Here is a 25,437-nt window from a genome sequence, read left to right as displayed (position 1 = left end):
AAAATTGAACATAACTGCAATCTTTATCAAAACAGTGCACAAATTCCCTGTTGGTGCCTGGTTTTTCTACAGACATAGCTGACCATACATAGAGCACAGGAGTTTTGGAAGAATTAGTGGATGCCTAGACAGGTGAGCAGAATACATGGCCTCCAGCACGTGGCAGGTACTCCGTATCTTTAAAATTAAACAGGATATCCTGTATCTAGGCTGATACCTAGAGAGGGCTTTGGGCCCAAATGAGAGTGCAGGTACGAAGGATGGATGATAATTTTCCACCAATCTGGAGGCTAACCGGAGGAAGCAGAATTTAATGGCTTGGCAGGATATAATTAGAGTGGGCAAGAAAGCAGAAGGTAGTGTGGGACAGAGAGACAGGAATAACAAGTAATGATGGACGTACAACAGTTCAGAAAGAAGCTTGAGAAAAGTCAGGAAGGATAAATGCTGGGGACCATCAGTCAGTGGATTTGTTCCACCTTTCTGCCTGTTGATGCTGGTTTTGAAAATTGGGCAATCAGCCCATTCTGTATCTAGGTTCCTTGTTCCTCAGGGACGTGATGATTCTCAGATACTGCTGTTTGACAGCCAGCGCTGTTGAAACATGCTGAGTGCAACCATCTGCTAGCATTTCCCTAAACAAAATGTCACTCCTGTGCTATGTTTAGTCTTTTCTGGTGGAATTTCAAGTCTGGGAGCAACCTTCCAACCTTTGGTAGCAATGCAAGGCAACAGCTGAGAACAGTAAGAGTGCTGAAGTATACTAATAATGACAAACTGTTTCATGTATTTGGACCTTTTACAAGGTAGCAAGGTACTCATTTTGTCATAATTTTATGGCAAAATCTGACAATATTTTGCTCTTTCAAAGCTGGGGAAATGGTGATCCTAGCAAGCTACCCAAAGCAGTTTCAAACCCAAAGCAGTTTGGGTTTGAAATCCCATTTCAGAATCTTTTTGAACAAAATGCATGCCCCTCTAAGCTGTGTACTTCCATCTTGTTGGGTCTTACTTTAAATCCATTCCTAACTACTGCTTAAGGTTTTGGAAATGCATGCAAGTCTGTGGATGCATTGAAGCCTATCTCTGTAGAATTAATTGCAAGTGTTCGGTTACATCTTTGAAAACATACTCCTTAACTGACATCTGTCCTGCAGTTTCTTTCTGGACTGTGTAAGGAGTCCTGATGTGCATCTGTATCTCCTGTTTGTTTTGTTACCTTAAATACAACAGAGAAGGCAACTACATTCAGGACTTCATTCTACTTACACATTTCCACAACCCTTGGAAGCCTTGCCAAGAGCATGACTTCCACTAGATACTACCAGGCATATCTGACCTCTAAACACAAATGTGTTTACATCTGTTACTCTTCCAAGAAAGGAATGCAAATCTGTCTAGAAGCCACAACTGTCCATTCTGCAGCTAAATAATGTGATTTAAAAACTGTTATTAGGACATACTTTGCTTTCTTCATGAGAAGTTTTTCTGAGTCGGGATAGTGCACCAAGATTTCATTGAGTGTTTTCTTGTCCAGAATGAAAAGGTTGGCAAAACCATGAGCCACCACGTTGGCAGTCCTTCTATTTCCTCCACCTGCAGCTAATAGGCTGGAATGAAAACAAACATCATCAGTCACATTGTTAATTGCCCTAGTGAGGAATCTCTTTGCTGGTGGTTCTCCATTAAAATCATCGTAAAGCTCACTTATGAACCCAACTGTTCTATCTGATGTTCTGTAAAGTCCCTTTGCAGTGGGATTAGAAATATCTTCTTGCCTCAGGAAGGCAAATTGTCACTACTGGTCAGGCATGTGTAGATGCTAAGGACTGTGAAAAGTCTTGCTAGGTAGAGACATTTCTCCCAAGTGACACCCACTGCAAGGACTGCATTTGCTTTAGTCTTGATGTGAACTTGGCATTTCCTCAATGATTTACATCAGAAGTAGAGCAGCACAAGTCTGTATTATTGGAAGAGTTATTTACAATGAAAGAATGATTCTCCAAGAATTTTAATTTTCTTGAGTGAATAACTTTGGTGGGACTTTGTTTTTCAGTTTTCTCACATACCACATCTCACGTTTGAATGTTGGCAAGCTGAATGATACGGATTAGGAAGGTCTTTCAAGCTGACAGTTACAAATGTGTCAGCCAGAAGGTGGCGGCTATTTTGTTTTGAAAGTAAGGCATTAGGCCAGTTTAGCAAGCAGCAGCTGGCCATAGGAAGGATATCCACATAAAAATTAGATGTTGTACAAATGAAAATTAAATTGTTCATCTTGCATTAAGCAAATTAAATGAAGAGACTTCACTTCTCAGCTGTGATGTCAAGCAAAAGAAGTTGCATTTTGCTTTTATTTCTAAAATTCCTTTATCACTGTATTCAAGGACATCTACCCTAAAATTTGTCCCTGAAATATTTACCAGTGAGTTTATATTTTTAGAGACTATTTAGTAATCTCTAAATTTAAAAGTTATTAATAAAGGATAGTCTGGATCCCATAAAACATGAATTAATACTTATCCAAAATATTAATCAAGTATATATAAATATTGGTTTTAATAATAAATATATTTATAGAACATATTTATAAATAACAGATCATAAAGATAATATATTATATTTGATTTTTAAAGGATAGTATGAGACCTCTGCAACTGTGTGTACAAGGCTATTTTTACACACACACGGTGTTTTTCTGCAACCCAAGATAGCAATCAATATATGAACTCAAGCTGAAAATGCAGTATATCGTCTTCTTTTTAAACAATTCTGTACAATTCCTCAGATAGAATAAAACTATTTGCACAATAAGAAAAGCAGCTAAAGAAAATTGCAAACAGCTTTTGAGTTCTCATGAATCACTTCTCAACAAGTCATTGAACAATCATTTTCAGGCTTTCCTAACAGAAAACTCATTTTATCGAGGCAGACTAGGACTAAAGAGATCAACTTTTTCATTATGGTGATGGTGTGAGGTGAATTTTACAAGTAAGGCAGTCCTTGCTCAAGCAGAATTATCTTTGGCTAAGGACAGCGAGCGTCACGGACTTCATCACTGAATCTGTTTTGGCTAGTGTGCTAAGAGTTACATGATAGACCAAATTTTAAAAAATTACTACATTTGCCTTGCAATGGTTCTTGATAATGTAATATCTATATTAATAGAGAAATTTGCACTTTTTACCTTACATTTTTTACTCCAGTTGTCAGCTTGAAATGCTATAATATTAGTATGAGATGATAACTTTTGAATTCTTATGCTAGCAAATTTAATTTAGAGGTATAAAGTTGTCAGAGTGATGACTCAGCTTATCTATTTTTTTTTTTTAATAGCTGATCTCTGTAGGAAGCTGCTGTTCATTGAAATTAGCAAATTGATCCACGGAATGGCATGTGTATCAGCTGAACGTGCAGGGTTCTGGTGGCTCAGCTCGGCACCTATGTGCTTATGGAGATAACTGGTAAGTCAGGAAAGGCAAAGAGGTCTGGATCTTGCTTCTGAGCAGGATGTCAAACACCAAAGGGCAGAGCTCATTGAGAAGCAGCAGCTGCCACTTTGTGGGAAATCCTGGGCAAAGTGGAAAATGTAATCTTTCACAAGGCTAAATACTCCCTTTAGTTTTGATTTTTTTTTTAAATAAAAGTTAAAGTTACAAAACAGCTGAAAATCTGAAGCTGAGACCAAACATTTAGAGATCTTCCTCTCAAAAATTTACGTATAATGGAGAAATATTTTCTGATAGGAAATTGTTCTAGTGAAATAACAGTAAATGGATGAATGAGGACGTCTGGCTTAAAGTATAAATTTCTCTGGGCTAATGAAGTGAAGTGTTGTGTTATAGTTGAATTTCTCTCTTTCTCAATTGTCTGTGCAGACAGGCTCTCATTAAGGCAGCAATCTGTTTGCCTCTGATTCTGAGATTATTTTGCTTCCCAAAGTGATATTATCTATACAGGAAAGTAGTAATGAGGATAAGATGTTAACTGGAGGGCAACTTCCATTACTTAATCTGTTTCTGTAATAATTTTCAAGGATGAAATTGGAAAAGGACTTGTTTGACATTAGTCTTGCATTGGCCTTCTAGTATGATTCAGGGAAATTTTTTGAAATAAACATTTTTTGTTTTCTTTAACTCCTTTGCCCTCAGAGACTTTTTAAACATCATTTACATGTATTTTGAACAGAGTGAAATTAAATAGCAAGTGTCTTATAAATCACGTAGTTAAACCACTTGGAATGAAGCTGACATATTTCTCTAAACAAATCTTCAATCAGAAGTCAGAAGGAAATCAGTCTGATATCAGGTGATAACCATTCTATGAATACTGAGGGGAAAACTTGGATGTGCTAAATGAAGCAATATTTCATCCACTAAATATTTTTTTTTTTATTTTCTTCTGCTATACAGTATTCAGAAGACCCTGACAAAACTTACAGAGAGGCGCTATACAAACTCATTATTTTCTAACACTTCACCACAAGGAAGAGGATAAATCTCTACCAATACACTTAGTGCTTCATGTCTTTGCTTTTCTTCAATTTTGGAGATGTCTGCCAGTTGCTGTGTATTTTCTCCTCCAGTTTATCCACAGCCTGTCATTTATATGCAAATTACGTGTGTCTGCACTGGTATGCTGCTGCAGTAGGTCAATGATGAATAAAACAAGACTAGAAGTGCAGGGTTATAGCATTGCTGAGGGTTTTACTGGCCATATTGGCAATTATGTGAAGAGTAACACGTACTGGGAAATGAAGCTTTAAAGGCTGTTGTGTAGTTCTCACGTGGAAACAAGTGCTGACCTGTATTAGATCAAAAGTTTGAAAATCCCTTCCTTGTTTTAAAACCAATTATTATCATTTCTCCGTTAAAATAAAGTCCTCACTCCAAGTAGAAGACTCATATATAATTGAAAACTATGTGCATGTTACATATCTGGGCTGCTGTAGCTTTTTCTTTTATCTTTTCATTATTCAGCCCTTACTGAAAACCAGTGCATTCTCAGCCTTTCCACATAAGTAACAATACGGCATTTTGTTTTGAGGCTTTGCTCAGGTATTATATTGTTACACATAGATACCCTTCACATAACCTTCTCTCAAAGAGCTGATATAATTTCACTTTCCCACTCAATGAAAAAGGTCTGTATCTATGGGATATATCAGGTGTTTTCCACCTAAGGTCTAAGCAAGTTCTGTATGCACATTACTGGATAAATGGGAATGTTTCCCCTGCCACGAAGGGAGACACAAGTAGAAGATAAATGTAAACCTGGCACAGAGCTGATTACCACTTTTCAAAAGGCAGATTAAAACTACCAGCAAGAGGATTAACAATAACAGGAAGGCAGCTGGAAGAAATCAAGAATCCAGTTTATCAGATGCAGCAGCACATGTATTTTATTACTTTTCCTCAGGCCAACCTCAGCAGGGGATGCAGTGCCTAAAATCTAGTACTTGGTTGGCTAATTGGGGCACATGGCCCATAAGAGTTAATGGATTTTGCATAGCAACCACGTGGAGAATATAAAAACCATTTGTAACCACCTGAGAAAAATGTTCTCCTCCAGATAAACTCATAGCCAAAAATCTGGTCTGCCACCCTTTTTCTTTTTTTGTATGCTCTTAAATAAATACATTTTCAAATGTGGGTGCCTGATTTTTGGCAACTTCATCCCTACTTCAGCTCCTAAATGAACCAGGCTTATTTGCTATTTTAGATTTTTATCTCCTTTGTTGGAAATTAATTATTTTTACCATCTGCTGTGTGAGGGTACCTAGTCTCACTATACAGGCAATAAAATGTATTTGGTCCTGCTGTATTGCAGACCTCAGAACAGGAAGATGTGTTAAATCTTTTAAATGCTGAAGGAGAAATCTGTCTTAAAATCCCTGTGTACATTGCCCGAAACACTGGTCTAAGATCTTGCCAGATTAGTCTCTGATGTTTCACTTAGATTTTCCTTCACTTACCTGCATCCTCTTGCTCATTGTCATCTTGGTTGATCCTACCAACTTTCCAGCCTCCCCATGGTAGCTGTCATGCTTACCACAGAGAAGTTAAACAACCACTGATGATTTGCCCAGCTCTAAAGAAAGTGTTAAAAATAGCGATGGACCTACCTGATCTCCCCAAATACAGCTCCTGCTCTTAGTGTAACCAGGACTTTTGTACCATCAGGGCCTCCAAGGACTTGAACTTCACCCTGTTTAATGATGTACATCTCCCTGCCAATCTCTCCCTGGGTGTACAAACATACAAAGAAACCATGTTTTAGCAAGGCAGTGTTTTTTTGTTAGAATAATCTGGCAAACTATTCTTTAAATATCTTTCCACTTTCTCATAAACAGGCTTACCAGTATTATGGAGAAATAAATGTTTGCGCTACTTTTCGTAGCACTGAGCAGATCTGACTTTGGCAGATCTAATTGTGCTGTGGAACGATATTTGAACAGGAGTAAGACTGTGTAGGCCAGCTTGGAAGAAGAAGGCTAGATAATAATTAGGGTTGTAGCAGTCATTTCCATCACCTATTCTGGTGGAAACTAAAGTACTTTGGCAGCATATTTAATAACAGAGAAGTGCAAAGAAAGCCTATGCTTCATGGTCTAAAAAGCTTCAGTTTTTACACTATTATTTCTAATTATTAGTTACCTAATTTTAAAGGAAATTAAGAATAAACAATCATTCAAAACTTTGTCTACTTTTATGTAAAAGAGATTATTAATTTATTTATTATCCTTCACATGATCTACTAGGATTCAAAGCATGATATCAGTATATACAATAAAAAGCAGGCAAACTGGAGTAATATAATGAACTTCACAAACATGATTATAACAGTCCTCGTAACTTCTCAATAAGACAGGCAAATAAATATTTTTCTACTCGTGCAGCTGGAGTAATTGAGATAAAGCAGCAATTTAATTGTAAAAGTGAAAAGGCAACAACAACAAAGCCATAACTGAAAACATAGGGCTTGCCCTTGCGCCTCCAAGCTTGCATGTCAGAGCCTCCTTGGTGAAGTACGATGAGGCCAACATACATCCAAGGAGGAGGCAGTTCCAACAGGGTTTTATTCCCTACTACATGTGGCAGCACTAATAGGATTACTGTGGTTGTTGGCCACACAGCAGATCTACACAAGTGAGCAGCCTTTCAGCTCTGAATCGAGTTGGAATAAGGTGATACTTTCATTTCTTGTAATCCATCCTTTTTGAGAACTGTTTGCATCTTTGATCAAGACCTTGAACCTGTTACTGTCATTTAATATCTCTGTTGTGGCAGAGTCCCAGCCACAGTCTAAGATCCTTTCATGCTGTGCATTGTACAAGCAAACACACCAAACTAGTCTTCCATCCTTTCTAGCCAACAGTAATTCTGGGATTGGTCTTTGAAGGGACACACCTGATCCTTCAGTGCATTCACAAATGTTTAACCTCCTACACTGTGGAGTCAGTGGGACTAACTCAGCATTCGGGAAGAGGATCATATGCTTAACTCCTGGAGGGAGCAGGACCTTAGTGAAGATCCTGGACCAGAACTGCTGAAGACAAGTTAAGGGGTGCTGATGGTCACTTGTGGGTGTGGTATGAACTGTGGGTTACTTGCCAGAACAGTAACAGTACCGATACTTCACTCTCCTGCATGCTTTAATTACATCCAACACTGCCTATGAGTATGTTTACATGCCTTTTGTAAAGAGACTTGCGTTCACTTGGTCAGAAGCTGAGCTATCTACCTGTGTTACTACAAGGCCATGTTTGAGCCAAAATGCTTAGAGAAGATAGAAGTCTTTGCTAAGGGACAGTGTGACAGCATTCAGCTGGAAGTCTGGAGATGACTCAGAGCTGTGAGTGAAGGTAAAGTAAGATCAGATCCTGCTGTAAGGAGTGGTATGGGATGCAGTGTATTTTCTACATTCTTGGATAATTCCACGTAAGAGTTTCTGAATATACAGATGAAGCACATGCAAAGCATCATAGATTGAGATCTGCAGGCTAGGTTTGTATGTATATATGTATAAAAAAATTTAGCTTGCTCCATTTTAAATATTAAAACTTCATGATGTATCATTAGATAAGCCATATTTACATTAACTACTTTCCCATATTACTATAATTTTATGTTTGATAATATAAGTAATAAAATCCATATTGTCTTGTTCGAAGTTGAAACTTGAGAGCACATTTGTTATTATTACACAGAGTACCTTAATTACTTTTATGCTATCTAATTCACTCAGGATTAATTTTATTTAAAGGACACTGGTGACCGATATCTGAACTCTTTTTCTAAAATACATGCTACAATTATTATTTGAAAGAGACGACAATGCTCACCTTTTTGCAGACAAAGTCACCAGGTAAATACACAATGGATTTCAACCTGAGCAACATGTCATATATCATCTGGGTGTCGCACCCCTGTTAAAATAGTTAGAATTGATTGCTCTATTAATTCAGTAACACAAGTGATTATTAGTGCTTACATTGGGCAGCAAAACCCAACAACACATGAATGATCCAGGGATTCGTAAGTGGAAGGCAAACTCAAAACATTGTAAGGATCAGCTTTTAGAGAGAGAGAGGACTGAAAGAATTGTCATTTCAGATACTTATAAAGTTCCCTTTAGGTTGAACATCTCTTCACTTTGTATGAAGTAAGCTTCTGTACATCTAAATTTGGTGTGGAAGCTCAGTTAGTGCTATGTCCACAGCTTTATGGGTCTCTTGTGTGTCTTTTTTTTTACTGATCTAGGGGAAAAAAAACACCGGAACATGTCAAATGTTGGTATGAATCTATGCATTCCATGTCTTAAGCAAATGTGGCAGAAACTGTGAAGATATGTAATGTTTATACAAAGATATCATGTGATTTTTTTGCAATTATTCTAACAAACAAATTAGTGCTCAGGTTACTGTATATCGAGACTAGTTCTTAAAATGTAGTGTCTCCTTGGTGTTGCAATCAAAAAGTCAGTCTTTAAAGTACCGCATTTAATTGTATCTCTGGAAAACTATAATGATAACAAAGAGAAAGCTCCTTTGCACAAGAAGTTACTAAAAAGTAGCATTCACTGCATCAAAATTATGTTGCCAGAACACATAGCATTAGTGATCTCACAGGCAATGCTGGGCGGTATACAGCAAGGCAAGGTGAACTGTATTAAAAATTACATTCTTCTATGTCTGACTCTTGAGATTAGTTATACTCTGAAATAACTTACAGTCTCACCATAACATCAGCTTTAATATGTCGATACAACAGGACTGTGTCTTAATCTCATTTGCCTTTTTTTAAATCTCTGCATTGACACAAAAAATTCAAAGGCAGGCACTTGGCTTTGTCCTGACATGTCTCCATTGATGGAAATATTTCTTAGACCTATTTCACCTTGCATATTAACAAACATATTCTTAAGTGTTGCAAGATGCACAAAACAAGGTTTCTGTTTCAGGAATATCACACATTTCTGTAAAACTACTTGCTTTGAATAAGTCAACTTTATTGACAATGGCAAAGTTCACATCAATTGCAATGGCTAATTGCATTTTGGTTGGCATCTGCTCCAGTAATTCTGATTCATCTGTAAAAGAAAAAAAAAGCAAACCCTATTAGTTAGAAAATATAAAGGAAGAATGAAAGAATGTCCATAAAAATGAGCATTGTACAGAAAAATATCTTAATGGAGCTATTCTAGTATCCATGAGTTCAAATGAGGAAGCTGCTAATATGTTTTTACTAAGATACTGTCTTTTAAGTTACATATCCTGTCTAAAGTTATAACCAGAACATTATATAAATTAATAGAATTTATGAAATAGTAAGCTTCATATTGCTTTGGAGTTTTTTTCTTTTCCAAAGTAAATTGAATAGCCTCCTCACTTCTCGCATGCAATTCAGAAAAGAAGAAATGTGAATTTCACCCTATATCTGTATCTATACAACCACTCTCACTTGGAGTTACTACGTAACTGGAATTGGAAGGCCTTACCCAGCATTCCCTGAGACTCCCATGTGTATTCATACCAGGTTCGAACACGATTTTGGACCTCTTTTGGAATAGAGTAAGTGTGCATATAGGAGACAGTGTTGTCCATACAGGAACGGTAGTAGTTCTGTCCTGCTGTAGCTGCTCCAATTACATCTCTCATCTGCAAACATCAGTTGTTGTTACTACACATTTCAGCAAAAATAGTCTTGATTTGAATGTCTTGTCAACAACATATAAAAAGAATAAAACTCTTGTTTGCAAAATCACTGATTAATTATATATTCAGCTGCATGTTTTGAATAGGTGCTTCATCCGCTTTTTCAGAAGCATTACAAATTTAATCTAATTGTGTTGGAAAGTCTGTACTTATGACTTTAAAGGAATAATTTGTGGACTTTAGCTTATTATTCTGTCTCATATTTCTGGACATGGATGAAAAATATAGATAATGCTTTCCTTAAAAATCCATAATAAAGCTACTCTGCATATGGTGTGCCATGCAAGTCGGAAGTAAAGCAAACTGGGCTAAATTTCTCTAATAACATCAGCTAGCACCACTAGAATTAAGATCCTGCCACTGTTTAAATCGTTAAGCAAATCTAGATCAGTCCTAAAAATGCACTTTGGGCTGAAAGTTGTCCTTGAAGATTTTAGTGCAGGAACATCATTTAACATTCCAACAGAAATACAATTTAGTTTTTAGAAAGTGTATGAGTTCATGTTCATAGATATTCCTTCTTCAAAAGCATAGACATGTTTTTAGTCAAATGGCTTCATATTGCAGTGGTCAAGGATTAGTGTGCTGGTGGGCTGAATTCTGCTCTTTATTGCAGATGCAGTTGATTGCAGTAGGAATAACAATTTTTAGGCAAGTGTGTTAGACCAGGAATAACTCAGTAATTTTAAGAGCTCTTTGTAAACAGGAATTATAAAAAACTACAATGAAGCTGTTCGTGTGTTAAGAGTTAAGATTTGAGTCTGCAAATTACTATACTGGTTACAAAAACTAATCTGCAGAATCTTCATAGGGAATGGTGCTTTCATTGACAGTTATATCAATTTAGGAAAAAATTATAGATATGAAAACTCTGAAGTTTAATCCAATATACTTGAATTCAATAGTTTTCCAGAAGAAATATTTTATATGAACTACTTTGTTTTATTTTTGGTAATTCTTGTTTGTGGATGAATTTTACATCCTATAGGCAAGAGTCTGTTTTGTGATGATTATCTCTTCTTGCACTTCTAAACAACAGGAGACTTGCAGTTTTTAACTCTTTGATTGAACTTTTTGAATCCTGTATTCAAAATAAAAATTAAATTTCAGTTTTCATCTTTATTTTTTCATAATAATTCTTCCAATAACAGACATATACAAATCAAAAGGCCTGGAATGATTTGTACAGGAATTCGTAAGACACAGTCTCAAATAGGAACCATGGCATTTCTTTTTCTGTAGGCAAGGTGTCTTAAAACCATGGCATTTGTTGCTCTGTAGGCAAGGTATTTCAAAAGCTATGGATCTAAAGCTGAAGTTTAATAGTTACAAGCCAGAAATATTTCAGTTATATTCATTTGGAAATATAACTGTTTAGCTGTGCTATGGGCTTTTTTTTTTTCCTCCAGCCAAATGAGAACCAAGAGAAATAGAAACCAGTTAATTTTCAGGTTAACAAATATGTCGTAATTTATGGGAGAGCAGAATTGTAGTTTGACAAAAATCATGGGATCTCCATTAACAGCATTCTTTTGGCAGTAGTATCGAGCATGACTTATTCAATAATTTGTACATGTTAATATCATACCTACAATTACAATTTTTATATCAGTTTTAACAGTAGAGTGTGAATGTTAAGGAACTGTCTCCTTGGCTGTGAGGAAGAAAAAAGGAATTATACATAGTTTCAAGAATCATTCATGTCCTGCAGAGTCTTGGCTTTAAATTAGCTTGTGTGCAAAAGGGCTACAAAACTGGGAACTGACTAAACACATTTATTTGTCAGAAGAATAAGTATCGATGACAGTTAAATAGAGGGACATTCAGATGAAAGCTGAAGTTTCTTCCAGAACTAAACTTCATTAAATTGAATTTATTATCACTGCATTACAGTAACTTGAACTTATCTAGTTATCTATTTCTTGATGTACCTGACCAATTAAGCTGGAGAAGACAAAGACACCCAAGAAAAAATTCAGCAGTTGAAAAACTATCTCAAACAGGGTTTGTGGTTCTGGAAGGCCACCGATGGTGATTAAAGTACGAACTGCCCAGTAGTAACACCTCAGATACCTGTGGATACAGACAGCATTTTTGTTATTAACCATAGGTACTTACGTGGTTGAAGTTAAGCATATACCTTCCTGAGTTGGGCCTTTCAGTGATGCCTTTCAGTCCAAAAGACCTTCAGCATTTTTTATAAAGGGTTATGATTTTACAAATGATACAGTTAAGTAAATCATATTGAGTTGAATGTTCTCACTGACGGCAAAATAAGAATAAATGGGAAATGCAGTGGTTACTTACTGTTCTCCAGTAACTCTATGCAGCATTACAGAAGACTTCTGTAACAAATTGCCAAGGTGGACATTACAGCATTAGAATGCTACCAGTGAAGATGCCATGACATTAAAAGCAGTGTAAAAGTGTTAGACACTTCCCAGAGTTTATCTGTAGCATACTAGATGCACACACATCTGAAACTCTTCCATGGCTTCACTTGATGACATCAGTGTGAAGCCTTATGGTGGGCACGACAAATGCAGTGTTGTCCTTCTTGTGCCCATTCGTTTTCCTACCCAGTTAACCACGTTGGTCTTCCTCCCACTCTGCTTCTGAGCACCCTTCATCGATTCTGCCTCCTGGGTTATGTCAAACAGAAGTTACATGTTTCCACAGTCCAGCTTCTCCAAACCACTACACTTACTCAGCACTGAAAGGTTGATTCCTGCATTAACTTCTAGTGGCTGGCCTCCACTACCCCTTCTATCACCTTAACAAACACTTTCTTGCCTTCTTCGTTACTTTCCCTCATGCCTGGGAAGAATTGTCCATCAATGGCTACAAAACCACCTTGTTAACACCCTTGAAAACTTTTCTCAGAACTCTCTTGATCTAGAAGCCAAATATAGCAGTGAGCAATGGTCAGTCACGAAGACTCTGTTTCAGCGTATGGCTTATATTGACTCCTTCCCTGTATCCGTCTGCTGTCTCTTACTTCTCATACCTGAATTGTGAGTTCTTTGGCCAAAGACATTTTGTCCTGTTTGTACAGCCCTCTGTACAGCCTTTGTGCATGACAGCCTGTTGCATTCAAGTGGTGTATTTCTATTGGTATGATAACACAGGTTTATGAAAACAACAAAGGACCTGGACAGAACTATTTTTTTATTATTTTTTTGAGGATAGTCATACTAACTCTCTTTTATATATATATAAAGTGCCTTGGCGTCTCTAAGCTTCTGTTTTAAATTTTGTACTAGGACATGGCACCACTGTACTAGAACGCAGCATCCCCCATACTATGCAGCTGGGATTAATTAGTTCAAATCATTGTCACGAATATGCTAACATTTCCTTCTTTTCTGAGCTAATAAGTAATTGATTTAGGAATATTTTTAAAGGCCCCCTATTAATTAGGATTTGACTTCCTAAGTCTCTGTACAATCAGACTTCAGGTTCGCTAATGATTAGGGGTGGAAATTCATTTTCCTTAATTGTACAATGAAATTTTCCATTCTTTCATCTAAGACTATTGCTTCTGAGGCAATGAAGATTCCTTCTATTGTTTGTGGAATTTCATTGAGTTTGAAATTAAAAAAAAAAACACAACCAACAGAAGAAATGCTTTTGGAGATATATGTTTTGAAATAGACAGTCTTGCATGCATCTTTTCATGCCTATCCTGAATCTGAGGCCATCTGATCTGCTTGCAGACTTCAGATTTATATTTTAATTTGGTGGCCTCCACTTTTAAACTCTTCTCATATTAAGATACGGACTCCACTCCTATTAATAAATGGACCATGTAATGATACAATTGGAGGGTCAGTTTTGTGCAAATATGAGAAAATAAACTTACAATAACAACCAATTCCAATGAGGATTTTTATTTAAATCACCCAAAAGTGTTTCCAAGTCTTTCACCTAAAATGTCAAGCTTTACCAAGCAATCAATTTTTGCTTTTCATTACAAAGTCACTTTTTACATGGTTGCAGATTAATGAAATGCAGTAACAATGGTCACTTTTACAATAGTTTTCTAGTTTTAGATTTTAACAGCCAGAACTGGCTGTTTTCATTCGGAGTCCTTAAGTCAAAAAATTAATTACCTATCATCTGCCATAATTTTTCCTTGTTAGGGGTGCGAAATGAACAACTGGATTACACCACTATAATATTTTCACTTGGGTTCAAAAAAAATCATCACATATGCGTGCTTCCAACAAAGTATGCATAAGTGGCAGCTTTCTCTTAGACTTCTGTAACATAAATAAATAGTAAGAAAAAGCCTCAGATCTGGTTTGGAAGAATTGCACATTTAGGCATAAAATAATGTTTCTAGCTTGTCTGAGGGGAATTATCATATAAAGCATATTAATATAATATTCATTTGCCATAAATAAGAATTCTGTAGTGCTTGAAACATGTATAATTTATGAATATAAAAATAAAGAAATTAACATTACTTCTGTGCTAGTTACTATAGGAAACGAAAGTAATTAACCAACTCCCTCACCCCTAATGGCCTTGGATGCCAGGCTTGCTAAGTCCACCATGTTAGACAATATAATCTTCATTCTGGGAATGTCTACAAAGAATGAAAGCAGCTCCTCAAAGGAATTTAAGGGTCACATTCTTCTTTGCAGTGTTGTATAACCAAAATGTGAGAGGTTTTTTCAGATCTGCCCACCCCTTTCTGAAGATGTAATTAATACAGTATATTCTTATGTAATTTTACTTCAAAAGAAACTTTCTACTGGCAAAGTTACAGGATATTCACTATCTCTTAGGCACAGGTTTTATATTTTCTCCATTTACACATTTTATTTTTTTATTTTAATCTGAAATGAAAGTTACACAGTTGAAATATAAAGCAGCTTTTTTTCCCTAAGAAAGAGAGAAAAGAGATTGTAAATTTTGTTTAAGGAAAGCCAGAAAAAACAGACTCCTATTTCAACAGTATTAGCAGCTCTGCTTCCTAGTAGCTAGTGTCTGGAAACCATCATTGCTCACCATACGGCTTACTAGCCTGCTATAAAATTACTGTTGAAGCAAACAACATGAGACAAGAAAGGGATTTTCCCTCTGCACAAATAGAGAGTATGTTTATCCTTCAGGCAATCAGACTACTAGATTTTCCCTAAAATAAGTCCTAGGTATGAAAAAATTCAGAAATGCTGCAAGTAAGATACCTTGTAATATTATGCCAATAGAAATATCCTTTTCATAAAAGTCCATTTCAGAATACGCTCAACTCCTTACATAGTTTTGGTTAATACAGGTAGATCAAATCTTTGTGTATGTGGCTATCAGATTTTAAGGTGGTATTCACACATTCATTTCAGCCCAGGGAAGCATTATTTCAGGGCTATCACATCTGACTCCTCTCAAATTACAACTGGGATGGGTTTAAGCAGAGTAAAGACGTGGCCTTTACAAACTGGTACTCTAATGACCTCCTTCTTGGTACCTCTTTTTCTTGAGTGATTGATTCATCAGGTGGCTGTGGGTATGATGATCTCAGACAGGATCATGTAAACTACAAAGCTTTTATCTAAAAAGTACGACTGCAATGTAGCAGGTCTGAAAGCATTAAGTCTGTGCATTCCCATATTATCTGGAGGCACAAAACTGCTTCTCTATAGCAAGCACTATGAGTGGACACATCAATCCTATTGCAAGTGCAATGTATAGCTGATATCCGTGAGACACCTTTTAAGATATGCCAGTCTTACTGCATATTGGGCAATGCATACCAAAGAAGTAGAGTTGTTCTAGACACATACAGTGACCATTTTCTGGGACTTCCAGATACGCACTAAGTCTGTGCCCAGAGCAGGAAGGCAGCAAGCTATACAGAAACACCATCAAGATGCAAATAGGTGTCTTGCTTAATAAATATGCTGGAGAATTTTGCAGACTACTTGTGGATGACTTGCAAACAGCAGCAGAACTATACCGTGAGCAAAATGGAATGATTTGTTTTGACTAAATTTAATGCTAACCTGGGGGGTTTGCATAGGAATTTCAGTTCCCTAGTTTTAGTTTCCCTTATGGACAGTGATGAAAGAGACAGATACTTCCATGGTACAATTCAGAACAACAACATTATGTTCCTGCCTTGAATCCCTTTCTAGAGGATTTGTCCATTTTCCTGAGGAATTGGGGAGACCGATCTCTTACTTAGGTAGTTAAATTAGATTGTAAATAAACACATATAGTTCAAATTGTTCACTTAGCTATAATTAAAAGACCTTTTCAGTATCTTGCTGCTGTGGTTACATAGGCTCTACACTATGGTGTTTCATCAGGGATGCTATCCTTTGCATTAGGAGAGTAATGACTGAGGTCTGTCTGCCTAATTATACCGAACTCATGAGTGTTTTAATGCTGGGAACATGTTGTGTGTGTAATCTGAGTGTGTTGCAGGGGGGTGAAGTTGACTGCCTTTGGCACCTCAGTTCAAAGGTTTTGACTGAAGGCTGCCGTGCAGAAGACCTCAGAACTTCTTGGACTGTCACTAACACTTTAGTGTCTGGACAGGAGCTGGAAAAGAATGCAGCTAGCAGAAATTTGCAAAAATAGCTACTTTGATAACTTTGCTTGCGGTTTGAAGTTAGTTATAAATTGAAGTTCACCAGTTAGTATGCCTGCTCAAGAACATATATATAATCAAATTGATAAAGGAAACTGTTGTCTGTGTATTCGTTTTAGCCTGGAAAGGAAAAAAAAAATATCGTAGAACTGTTGACATTTTTAAGAACTGGTTTTGGCCATAACTAGCAACATTTTATGGACACAGCAGGGATTCTACATAAAACATTCATGCTGCTAAATCAGTGCCAGATCATTTGCTTTGGGTCAGTGTAATCTGAGACCACTAGGATTTTGATTTATTTGTCAAACTGCTTACTGTCATTTTTTTTAATTATCTAAGAAACTATGTTTATCTTCTTCCTGAATGTGTTCCCATTCTATGTGAGACCAATGGCATATTTTGCTTCAAATATTGGAAACTCTGATTGCTGTGTGAAAGGAAATTACATCTGCACTGCTGTGCCATATTATAAACTGCAGTACTGGTCACTTTTTCTGACAGATTTTTCCCAGATTGTTCTTAATTTCTGCTTTCCAGATAAATGAATATACCTAAAAGTATCTTGTCTGATATGTTTAAATTCACATTGCATCTCCAATAATAACTAATGTTCATACAATGCCTCTCTGTCAAAAGTTCCCAAATGTTCCACAGTCAGATAATATGTCATGCTTGATTCCCTAAGACAATGACTATCCCATATAGAAGGCATTTGCTGTTAGTGGGATACCAAGCTGTAGTTTATGAAATGCAGCTCAACATGGGATACTCTTTGGGGTTCCATGTACATGGGACCATATGATCCGGTATGAGTTAGATACAGGCAAAAAAATAAAGTCATACATTCACCAACCAATACCAAGATGAGGAAGATTAATGGCTTAACGATGCTTACATGGATATAATCTAATACTATTTCAGCATCTCTGTTTAATCTTTTTTGACAGTTTCAAAGTCAAACTGACCTTGAATTATCAGGTTTTTGTTATTGTTTATAAAAAATTCTGCCCTAAATCCCATGTGATTTCAGCGTGATGTCACCTGAGAAGTGGTTTTGTCTCCTCATGGAAAAGGTATCACAAAATATTAAAAAACCTGACCATTGCCTTTGGGCACAACAGCATTGTCTGTGATCAAGCGGGCAAACAATTTCTACCGATTGTTTCCCTGAGTGAAATGTAAAATATTCTTGTCAGGAAGATTTTCTTGCCTGTTCTCTAGGCTGTTCTGAACAAACATTAAAAACATGAAGACTGAGTAAGCGCTCTACTTTCGGAGTTTTCAGGTTGCTCAGTCTTAGTTACCTTATTTTTTACTTCTGAGACAAGTATTCCCAAGAATGACATTAACAAAAATAGCTATAATGGAAATTCATTCTGCCTTGTTCTTGTCAGATTTCTGGAAGCCTTGGTCCTGCAAATAAATACCTGTGTATAACTTCACTTACATAAGTGGTCCCATTGAGCTCCATGAGCCTGCTTGCATGTGTCTGACTGCAGTATTCAAGCTGTGTATTTTAGTGGTGTGTGGAAACTTCAGCCATGTCATTTTTTTGAGAGAGAACCCCAATTATAAAAAATCAATGCTGCTTTACACAAAATGTGTTTTACTCTCAAAGGCTATTTTCTTACCCTTCAAGGTAGTGACTTCACACCTAACTCATGAAGTCTGACAAAATTACAAGCAGGAGGAGCATGTCTCCAAGAGAAACGTGAAAAGTTGTTTACAGGGTGATTTGTGACACCAGTAGTATATTATATGCGGTTTTGCAAAGAATGCAATTAATGAACAAATTGAGCTTCTGTGGCTTTAACTATATTATAGCCTTTGAAAGAAATGAACGTTCATACATCTGAACCTACTAGATATGTTTTTATATAACTACACACAAAATACATTATAACTTTGCTATTTTCTCTTGCTTCCTCTCCATCATCTTAATGAATGTCCTTTACTTGGCACCCAGCCTATTGCTGTCACAAGGAGTTTGTGGAAAAGTGTACCAATATCCAGTCCTTCCCACTGGAGACACTCTGCCACATGTTTAATCATGACCTTCTCAAAAAATCAGAGAAAGTGGGTGGAATTTTTTCAGACCAATCACTATGGTGTTTAGAGGAACTAAAATGTTGCATTTTAATGACACAATGCTGTGTGGCAGAAAAAACCTCTGTGCCTCTGATTCCTTTGAGACATTGTTCTGCAATCCGTCTAACAGTTCCCATGTGCATATGCAATCAGTAAGTTTAATTTATGACCCTTGTTGCTTTCTAAATGTTTAATTAAGTTAGTGCTTAGCACTGACTCATAAACCTATAAAAGCTGAAAGTGGTAAACTGATTATTCACTGCACCTGCCCTCCAAATATGTGTTAGTAATGAAAGCTGCTAATCAACAGTCATGGTGCTAAAAGTTTGCCATCCAAGCACTTGTAAAGTAAGGGCATACTCTGCAAGCAAAGGTATGGGAAAAGGAGGGGGATGCAGGAAGGAGAAAAATCAACAAAAAACTCTTGCAGGAGAAAAAAACTTACATGTTTCCTTTGCCATCGTACACCCATCTAGTGCTGCCGAGTCCTTCATAGTCTGAAGCCCAATAATACAGGCATGCATTAATGTGCAAGATAAACAGCAAGTATCCAGTTGTACGAATGACCCTATAAAAGTCAACAGATTCCTGTAAAACAACTTACATTTTTCCTTCCTTTTAATATGGAACCCATTGCTTTTTTGGATCAACAATATTTATATTAAGCATTCACTAAGTAGTTCCCCACCTGTATTGACTCTATGAAAAAAATAGCTGGCAGTTACCTGTCACTCATGTTTGTCCAAGATCAAATAAATGTCTTTCCTAGAATATTTGACACAGGGTAATTTTTAAATTATGGTTCCCTGAGGACTTTATAATCCACTTCTTTAATTGGCTATGAACATTTATAGAAATTTGAAGCTATATTAATGAGGCTAGAGGGCTAATGAGTTTGCCAAACTGTTCAAGATAGGCTCTAAACTTGTGAACCAAAGCCAAGAAATGTCTGAGGTCAGAAACGGACCGTGTTACAAGAACTGTGCTAGGAAGCCTGCAGTAGATCCGCTAAATAGTACAATTTAGTGGCTACAGCAGGAGTTATATCACTCCTAATCCCTGTTCTTATGCTTATGGCCAATGGCCAGTTCTTTGAAGAACGCCAATGATGAACTACTTAAGCACCGAGCAGCTTTCTGTTTAATACGATAATGATCTCATTGTATATCCTCTGTTTAGTGCATGGGGATAAAAAGAAAGATCTCCTGTGTTTAGCTCTCCATTCAAATATTCATACAGGCAAGGGATAAATAAGCAGGAAAAGTTCAGGACTTGGCTAAACACAGGGAGGCTGGTACATAATGAGTTTATCTGCTACAGCTACAATCCAATGCAGTTCACAGTGCATAGTAACTGAGTGCGTCATTTTATGAAAATTTAGTGAGTTCTAACTAAGTTAGGTCTATAAACTAAGTTAATGGGAGATAATAACTCTGTGGTTGCTTCTGTATTATGCATTCCTTTGCTGGTTCTTCAGGTGCCATTGCATGCCCTCTTTTGCCTTTCCATGCCATTGAGCAATCTACCTATGTGTACTTTTCTTCTTTAGGATGTTGACAAATGAATGTTACTTCTCTGCTTAAATGTTGGTGTGCTTCCAGGACAGCTCTGTTTAGGGTTGCAAGCTATTGAGAACAGCAGATAACTGATGTGATCTAGTAATATTGCAGTATTGACCACGCTGGGGCTTGTGCACAGGTTTGAATCCATGCAAGTGGACTCCTGAGGTCTGAGCAAAGGTTCTGGAAGCCTTTGCTACAATATATATTATATTTCTCTAGGCACATGTTGAATCTACCACAATAGGTAGATAAGATGTAGTAACTTTTGCTAGCTCTATTCCTACAAACTCAAACTAATGAGTTTGAGAAAAGAATCCACCCAGGCACATGCATTTGCTGTGTAGAAGTTTAGTTTGACATTATCCAGTTAATTGGTGCCTTATTGCTCAAATGGTGACCATACCAGGATCTCAGATCAAAACAGCATTGTTACATTCAAATAAAATGCAGTGATTTGCACAAACAGCCCATCTTTTTTATATTTTTTAGCTTCCATTTGTACTCTTCTTCTGTATAACAGCCTCTCTTATCCATTTGCCCTTTTTTCTTTCCACACCCTAATGACTTTTGGTAAGCCAATTAAAAGATCTCTGCCATATAAATGTTTTTACCAATGAGCAGCTCAAAAACTGAGAATCAGTGTTTTCTGAAGTATGTTTTAAAGCATTGTATAAGGGCATGGCAGAGAAAAGGGCATTTATCAGGGAAAAGTAATTGAATTATGACTTCAAAGCAAAGGAAGTATTATGGAAATTAATTAATTAATTTTAAAATTTCGCAACATGAGAAAAAGTTAAAAAATATAAGCAAGAGATATGAAAACTTTTTAATGAGATTAGAAATTGGAGAAGATAGGGAGGCAGTGATTCAGAAACTGAAAAGCATTTTCTTCATCTTGTGGTAATTCAGACAAGCTTTCTCTTGTACCAACAAGAATTTAAAAAAAGGAAAAAAAAACAAACCACAAAAGACTCTTCAATAAGTGAAAGGAGAGGGCAACATAAGACTACGCTTTGTGGAGGTCAGCATCTCAAAAATACTTTAGCAGAACTTTCAATCTTCTAAGTTTTGCTTTATTTTGCAGGTACATGAAAATATGAAACAGATGATGTTTCAAACTCCTTTTCAAATTAGCTAGTTTCTAAATCTCATAAAATATCTCATTTTCAATGTATGAATACCAAGTCTACCATTTAAGTGCAATAATCTCTGAAATAGAATGCAGTGATAAACAGCAGATTCTTATTTCTGCTGCAGCAGCACACAGGAACAATACATGCCCCAAAACTGGGACAGGGTAAAAAAGTCTGTCGGTGTAGGAATTGCACAGGATAAACTACGGCTGATGACACTGACAGTAGATAACAATAATGGTGACACAGTAGATGGGTTCATTTGGTCTTAGCAGCATCACTGACTGCTGAGAGGCCTATGAAACTTGCCATACCCATGTCCATGGACTGATTGAATTGGTTCCAGTATTATTCTAGTCAATGCAGAAGGTGAGAACATAGTGCAGCGGACAACAGTTATAATCACTATTTGAGATCTGTGCTGAATTGATTCTCATTCCAAGTTTAGTCAATGCAGTGGAGGATCAAGTTTCTGTATATGCCAGGTTCATGGTGAGAGCATATTTGAAGAAAAATGTTGACACAGGCTCAAGCTTATGACTTAAGTACAAATAAACAGCTACTGAGGATTTGGCAGTGCTATGAACAACTTAAAGAAACCATTCTTTAGCTCTTTCACTGAAGAAACTTCTGATAGTTCTGAGCAGTTAAATTTTGTCAGGAGCCTCAGTTTGATGAACATTTTGCCTGAACTAGGCCAGCTGAACTGAGCTAGATTTCATATGGGAGAGAAGCTTTGCATTTATTATTTTAATGATTACAATAAAGACAGATATTTAAATTGAATAGCTGAAGATGTATCATATTCCATCCAGTGTTTCACTGACAAGCCGTGAAATCATACAAAATACATTACGTGCCAGGCTTTGCATGCTACAAGAGTTTAATAAGCACATACCTGTAGATGTATGCTTTGTCCAGAATAGCTTCCAAACGATCATTAAACTCAAAGAATGTGTTATGCTGAATGGAAAACAAATGAAAGTAATCCAATTACTATTCCTCACCACACATCTTTTTCTAATAGTACAGACATTAGTTCACATACACATTTTGAAAACAATTTTTCGGATTTTTTGGTAGTCTTTCTTTAAACATTTAACTAAAAGGTGAACTGCAAAGCAAAGCTGAAAATTGAGTTAAACATTGTTTTGGGTGTTGAGTGCCCCATTAATTTGATTATAGAAATAACCTTGCTCTTTAGGTCAGACTGCTGCAGATGAATGACTGCTACCTCCTCAAACATACATAGTTGCTTAGGCAACTTTATCAGAGAGAATTACACACATAAAAATCTCTTTTTACTCTTTCTGAATTTCCAGTTAATTCTCAGTAAGTTAGCTTATGTATCAACAAGCACATACTAGATGATATCATGCAGTAACAATTGCTGCTGTATCGAACTCCTCCTGTTAATTATTTGTAGTTTACCTTTAGTGATAGCCCTTAATATTTGCATATAGCTTTTTTCTTTGTTTTTGTTCAGTACATGTCTGTTTGCCTAATATGAGGTACTGTCTAACTTTTCATTATATTATTTTGGTTCTGATTTATGGAATTTTGAAGTTTTGTTGAAAACTGAAGAGCACCCTCATTTTATTCTCAGAGTTCTTGTTCCCCCTCCAACTTTAAATGAAAGCCAATTCTTTGTCAACATATTGCTTGTGTGAAGGGGAATGTATTTAGCCACAGAGTGGCCTGCTAATTACCAGGAAATGAAGGGAGAAGGCTGTTGTCTAATCCCTTCTCAGCCCCTTCATTGCACAACTCCAGATGTCTTTGGACTCAATAACAAAAGCGGGTTTACACTTGTTAAATATGCTGTGTATAATTTATGTTGTCCTTAAAATTCCCTCCCTTGCTTTTAAGCACCTGACATTTCCAACAGGAGGGGAAAATACATTGGCATTAATTAGTGATCTTAAATTAATTTTTTTTGATCTTTGAAAACTAAACAGGAAATTTAAGATTAATCTAATTTAAATAATGGAAACAAAGCAGTCTTAATCACAAAATACCTTTTGAAAGTAGGAAATAATAAAGTCAGAAGAAAAATAAGAGAATGAGGGCTTCATTTGGCTAGATTATATCTTGTCTTTTTGGTTCCTTTCTTTACTGATGTTGTAGTTTATCCTGCAGATATTTTCCAATTTCTAAATTTCATATTCCTAAATATTATAAACAACTTTCCATTGGGTTGTGAAAACATTTATGTGTGGTTAGCCATCCATCACTAACACAGATCTTACCTTCAGCATCCTATTTGCTCTAAATGCTGGGTTAAATCCAAAGAAGAAGTATAAAACTTCTAACGGCAATACTGATATCACATCAAGCTGTTGAAGAGCAGAGAGGTCAGTTTAAACTTCACAATAATCATAATGCATTTACTTGCCGTCAAAAGCTACTTAGATTGAATCATGATTGAGTATAATATTTGAACATCCAGCATGCTAAGCCTGTAACTTCCAAAGTACTGGCAGGCAAGATTATCTCTTTGAAAACACCAACAGCTTTCCTCTGCCCTGCTTTAAAGTCCCCTGTGCCTGAGGTTTTAATCTGTTTCACGGGTATTATTAACAGTATCTCAGATGTTTGATTACTAATACATTCTGTTATTTCAATTATAGTTCTGAAAAGACTAAAATGGTAGGTATGTGGCTGGTGAGTGGAGGTGGGGAAAGCACTCCACAAACACTTCTTAGTAGTCCTATGGCTTTTCAAACAAGGCTGCCTAAAGCAATCTGGGGGAACACAATGAAGTAGACTTCTTGCTTGCAACCTGCAGAAGCCATGTGTTCCAAATAACAGATTCATCATAGGATGGTAAGTTTGGGTGTGGTTTTTTTTAATAGATACTGTCTTTTGTTATATTTGGATGCTTCTGCTTCCCATATCACTATGGAGATTCTGTGGAGAGAAGGAAAGCTATGGCAAACTTGACTTTGCCTTTTTAAGGATCCTGTGATGTCTTGCTCTGTTGCTGATATCATTTGGGAACAAAAGAGGGATGTGGAACTATAGGCTTCATCTCACCGTAATCAGAAATGCCTTTTCCCTGAGACACAAAACCGGTGTTGGCAGCAACTAGCCTGTGGCACAGACCTTTTATTCCTTGCAAGTAAGATGCAGTCAATACCTGAACTATGTGAAAAAAGCAGATCAAACCAAAAAATTGATAGAGGACAAACAGCCTTTTATGGCCTCTCTCCCTCTCTCAAACACATGTCTAATAGGAGGCAAAATTTAGTCAGAAGTGCTTTAAAATCAGTAACTGTTAATTAGCACTTAATCATATGACAAATTCCCAGACTATATCTATATCTTGCATGTGGGGAGAACACTCAACTCTCAGTAGTTTCTGCAGAAATCAAGAGCACTAAACATACTGCAACTGTAAACTTAAAATAAAACTATGCATATCCACTTAGTTCTCTTGCTCTCAGTTTGACTCTGTCCTGCTCACTTGCCTGTACAGTGTGTATCCTTCATTTTTGGACAGCTTAACCTCAAGTATGTAAGTAGTGATACCACAGCCACTGAGACAAATTTAACTCTGAAACAAGGCAGGTGCAAAAGTATTTACAGAAGATGAGGGGGCAATAACTGAGACTTCAGAGACGTGGGCTTATTGTCACAGAGCTGTATTACTGACTGCTTATGGCTTGGACGGGTGCACTCTTCGCTGGGTAAAAAACTGGCTGGATGGCTGGACCCAAAGTCTTGTGGTGAACGCAGTTAAACCCAGTTGGCAGCTGGTCATGAGTGGTGTTCCCCAGGGCTCAGTATTGGGGTCAGTTTTGTTTAATATCTTTATCAATGATCTGGATGAGGGGA

General features: G+C 36.7%; 1 protein-coding gene across 1 annotated transcript in view; it reads right to left on the bottom strand.

Moving 5' to 3' along the window:
- CNGB3 (cyclic nucleotide gated channel subunit beta 3) overlaps positions 1–25,437 on the bottom strand; it is a 69,278-nt gene that overhangs the window by 3,752 nt on the left and 40,089 nt on the right. The window contains exons 8-16 of the mRNA XM_059815616.1: positions 23,850–23,936; positions 22,499–22,563; positions 19,351–19,473; positions 12,148–12,289; positions 10,000–10,159; positions 9,494–9,591; positions 8,345–8,428; positions 6,125–6,243; positions 1,464–1,610 (exon numbers count right to left, since the gene is read on the bottom strand). Coding sequence (XP_059671599.1) covers positions 1,464–1,610; positions 6,125–6,243; positions 8,345–8,428; positions 9,494–9,591; positions 10,000–10,159; positions 12,148–12,289; positions 19,351–19,473; positions 22,499–22,563; positions 23,850–23,936 — 1,025 coding nt within the window. The remainder of the gene's footprint in view (positions 1–1,463; positions 1,611–6,124; positions 6,244–8,344; positions 8,429–9,493; positions 9,592–9,999; positions 10,160–12,147; positions 12,290–19,350; positions 19,474–22,498; positions 22,564–23,849; positions 23,937–25,437) is intronic.

The sequence above is a fragment of the Gavia stellata genome, chromosome 3 (assembly GCF_030936135.1).
Source record: "Gavia stellata isolate bGavSte3 chromosome 3, bGavSte3.hap2, whole genome shotgun sequence".
NCBI classification, from domain to species: domain Eukaryota; kingdom Metazoa; phylum Chordata; class Aves; order Gaviiformes; family Gaviidae; genus Gavia; species Gavia stellata.
The sequence above is the reverse complement of the archived record's forward strand: the minus strand, read 5'-3'. Positions and strand labels throughout refer to the sequence as shown.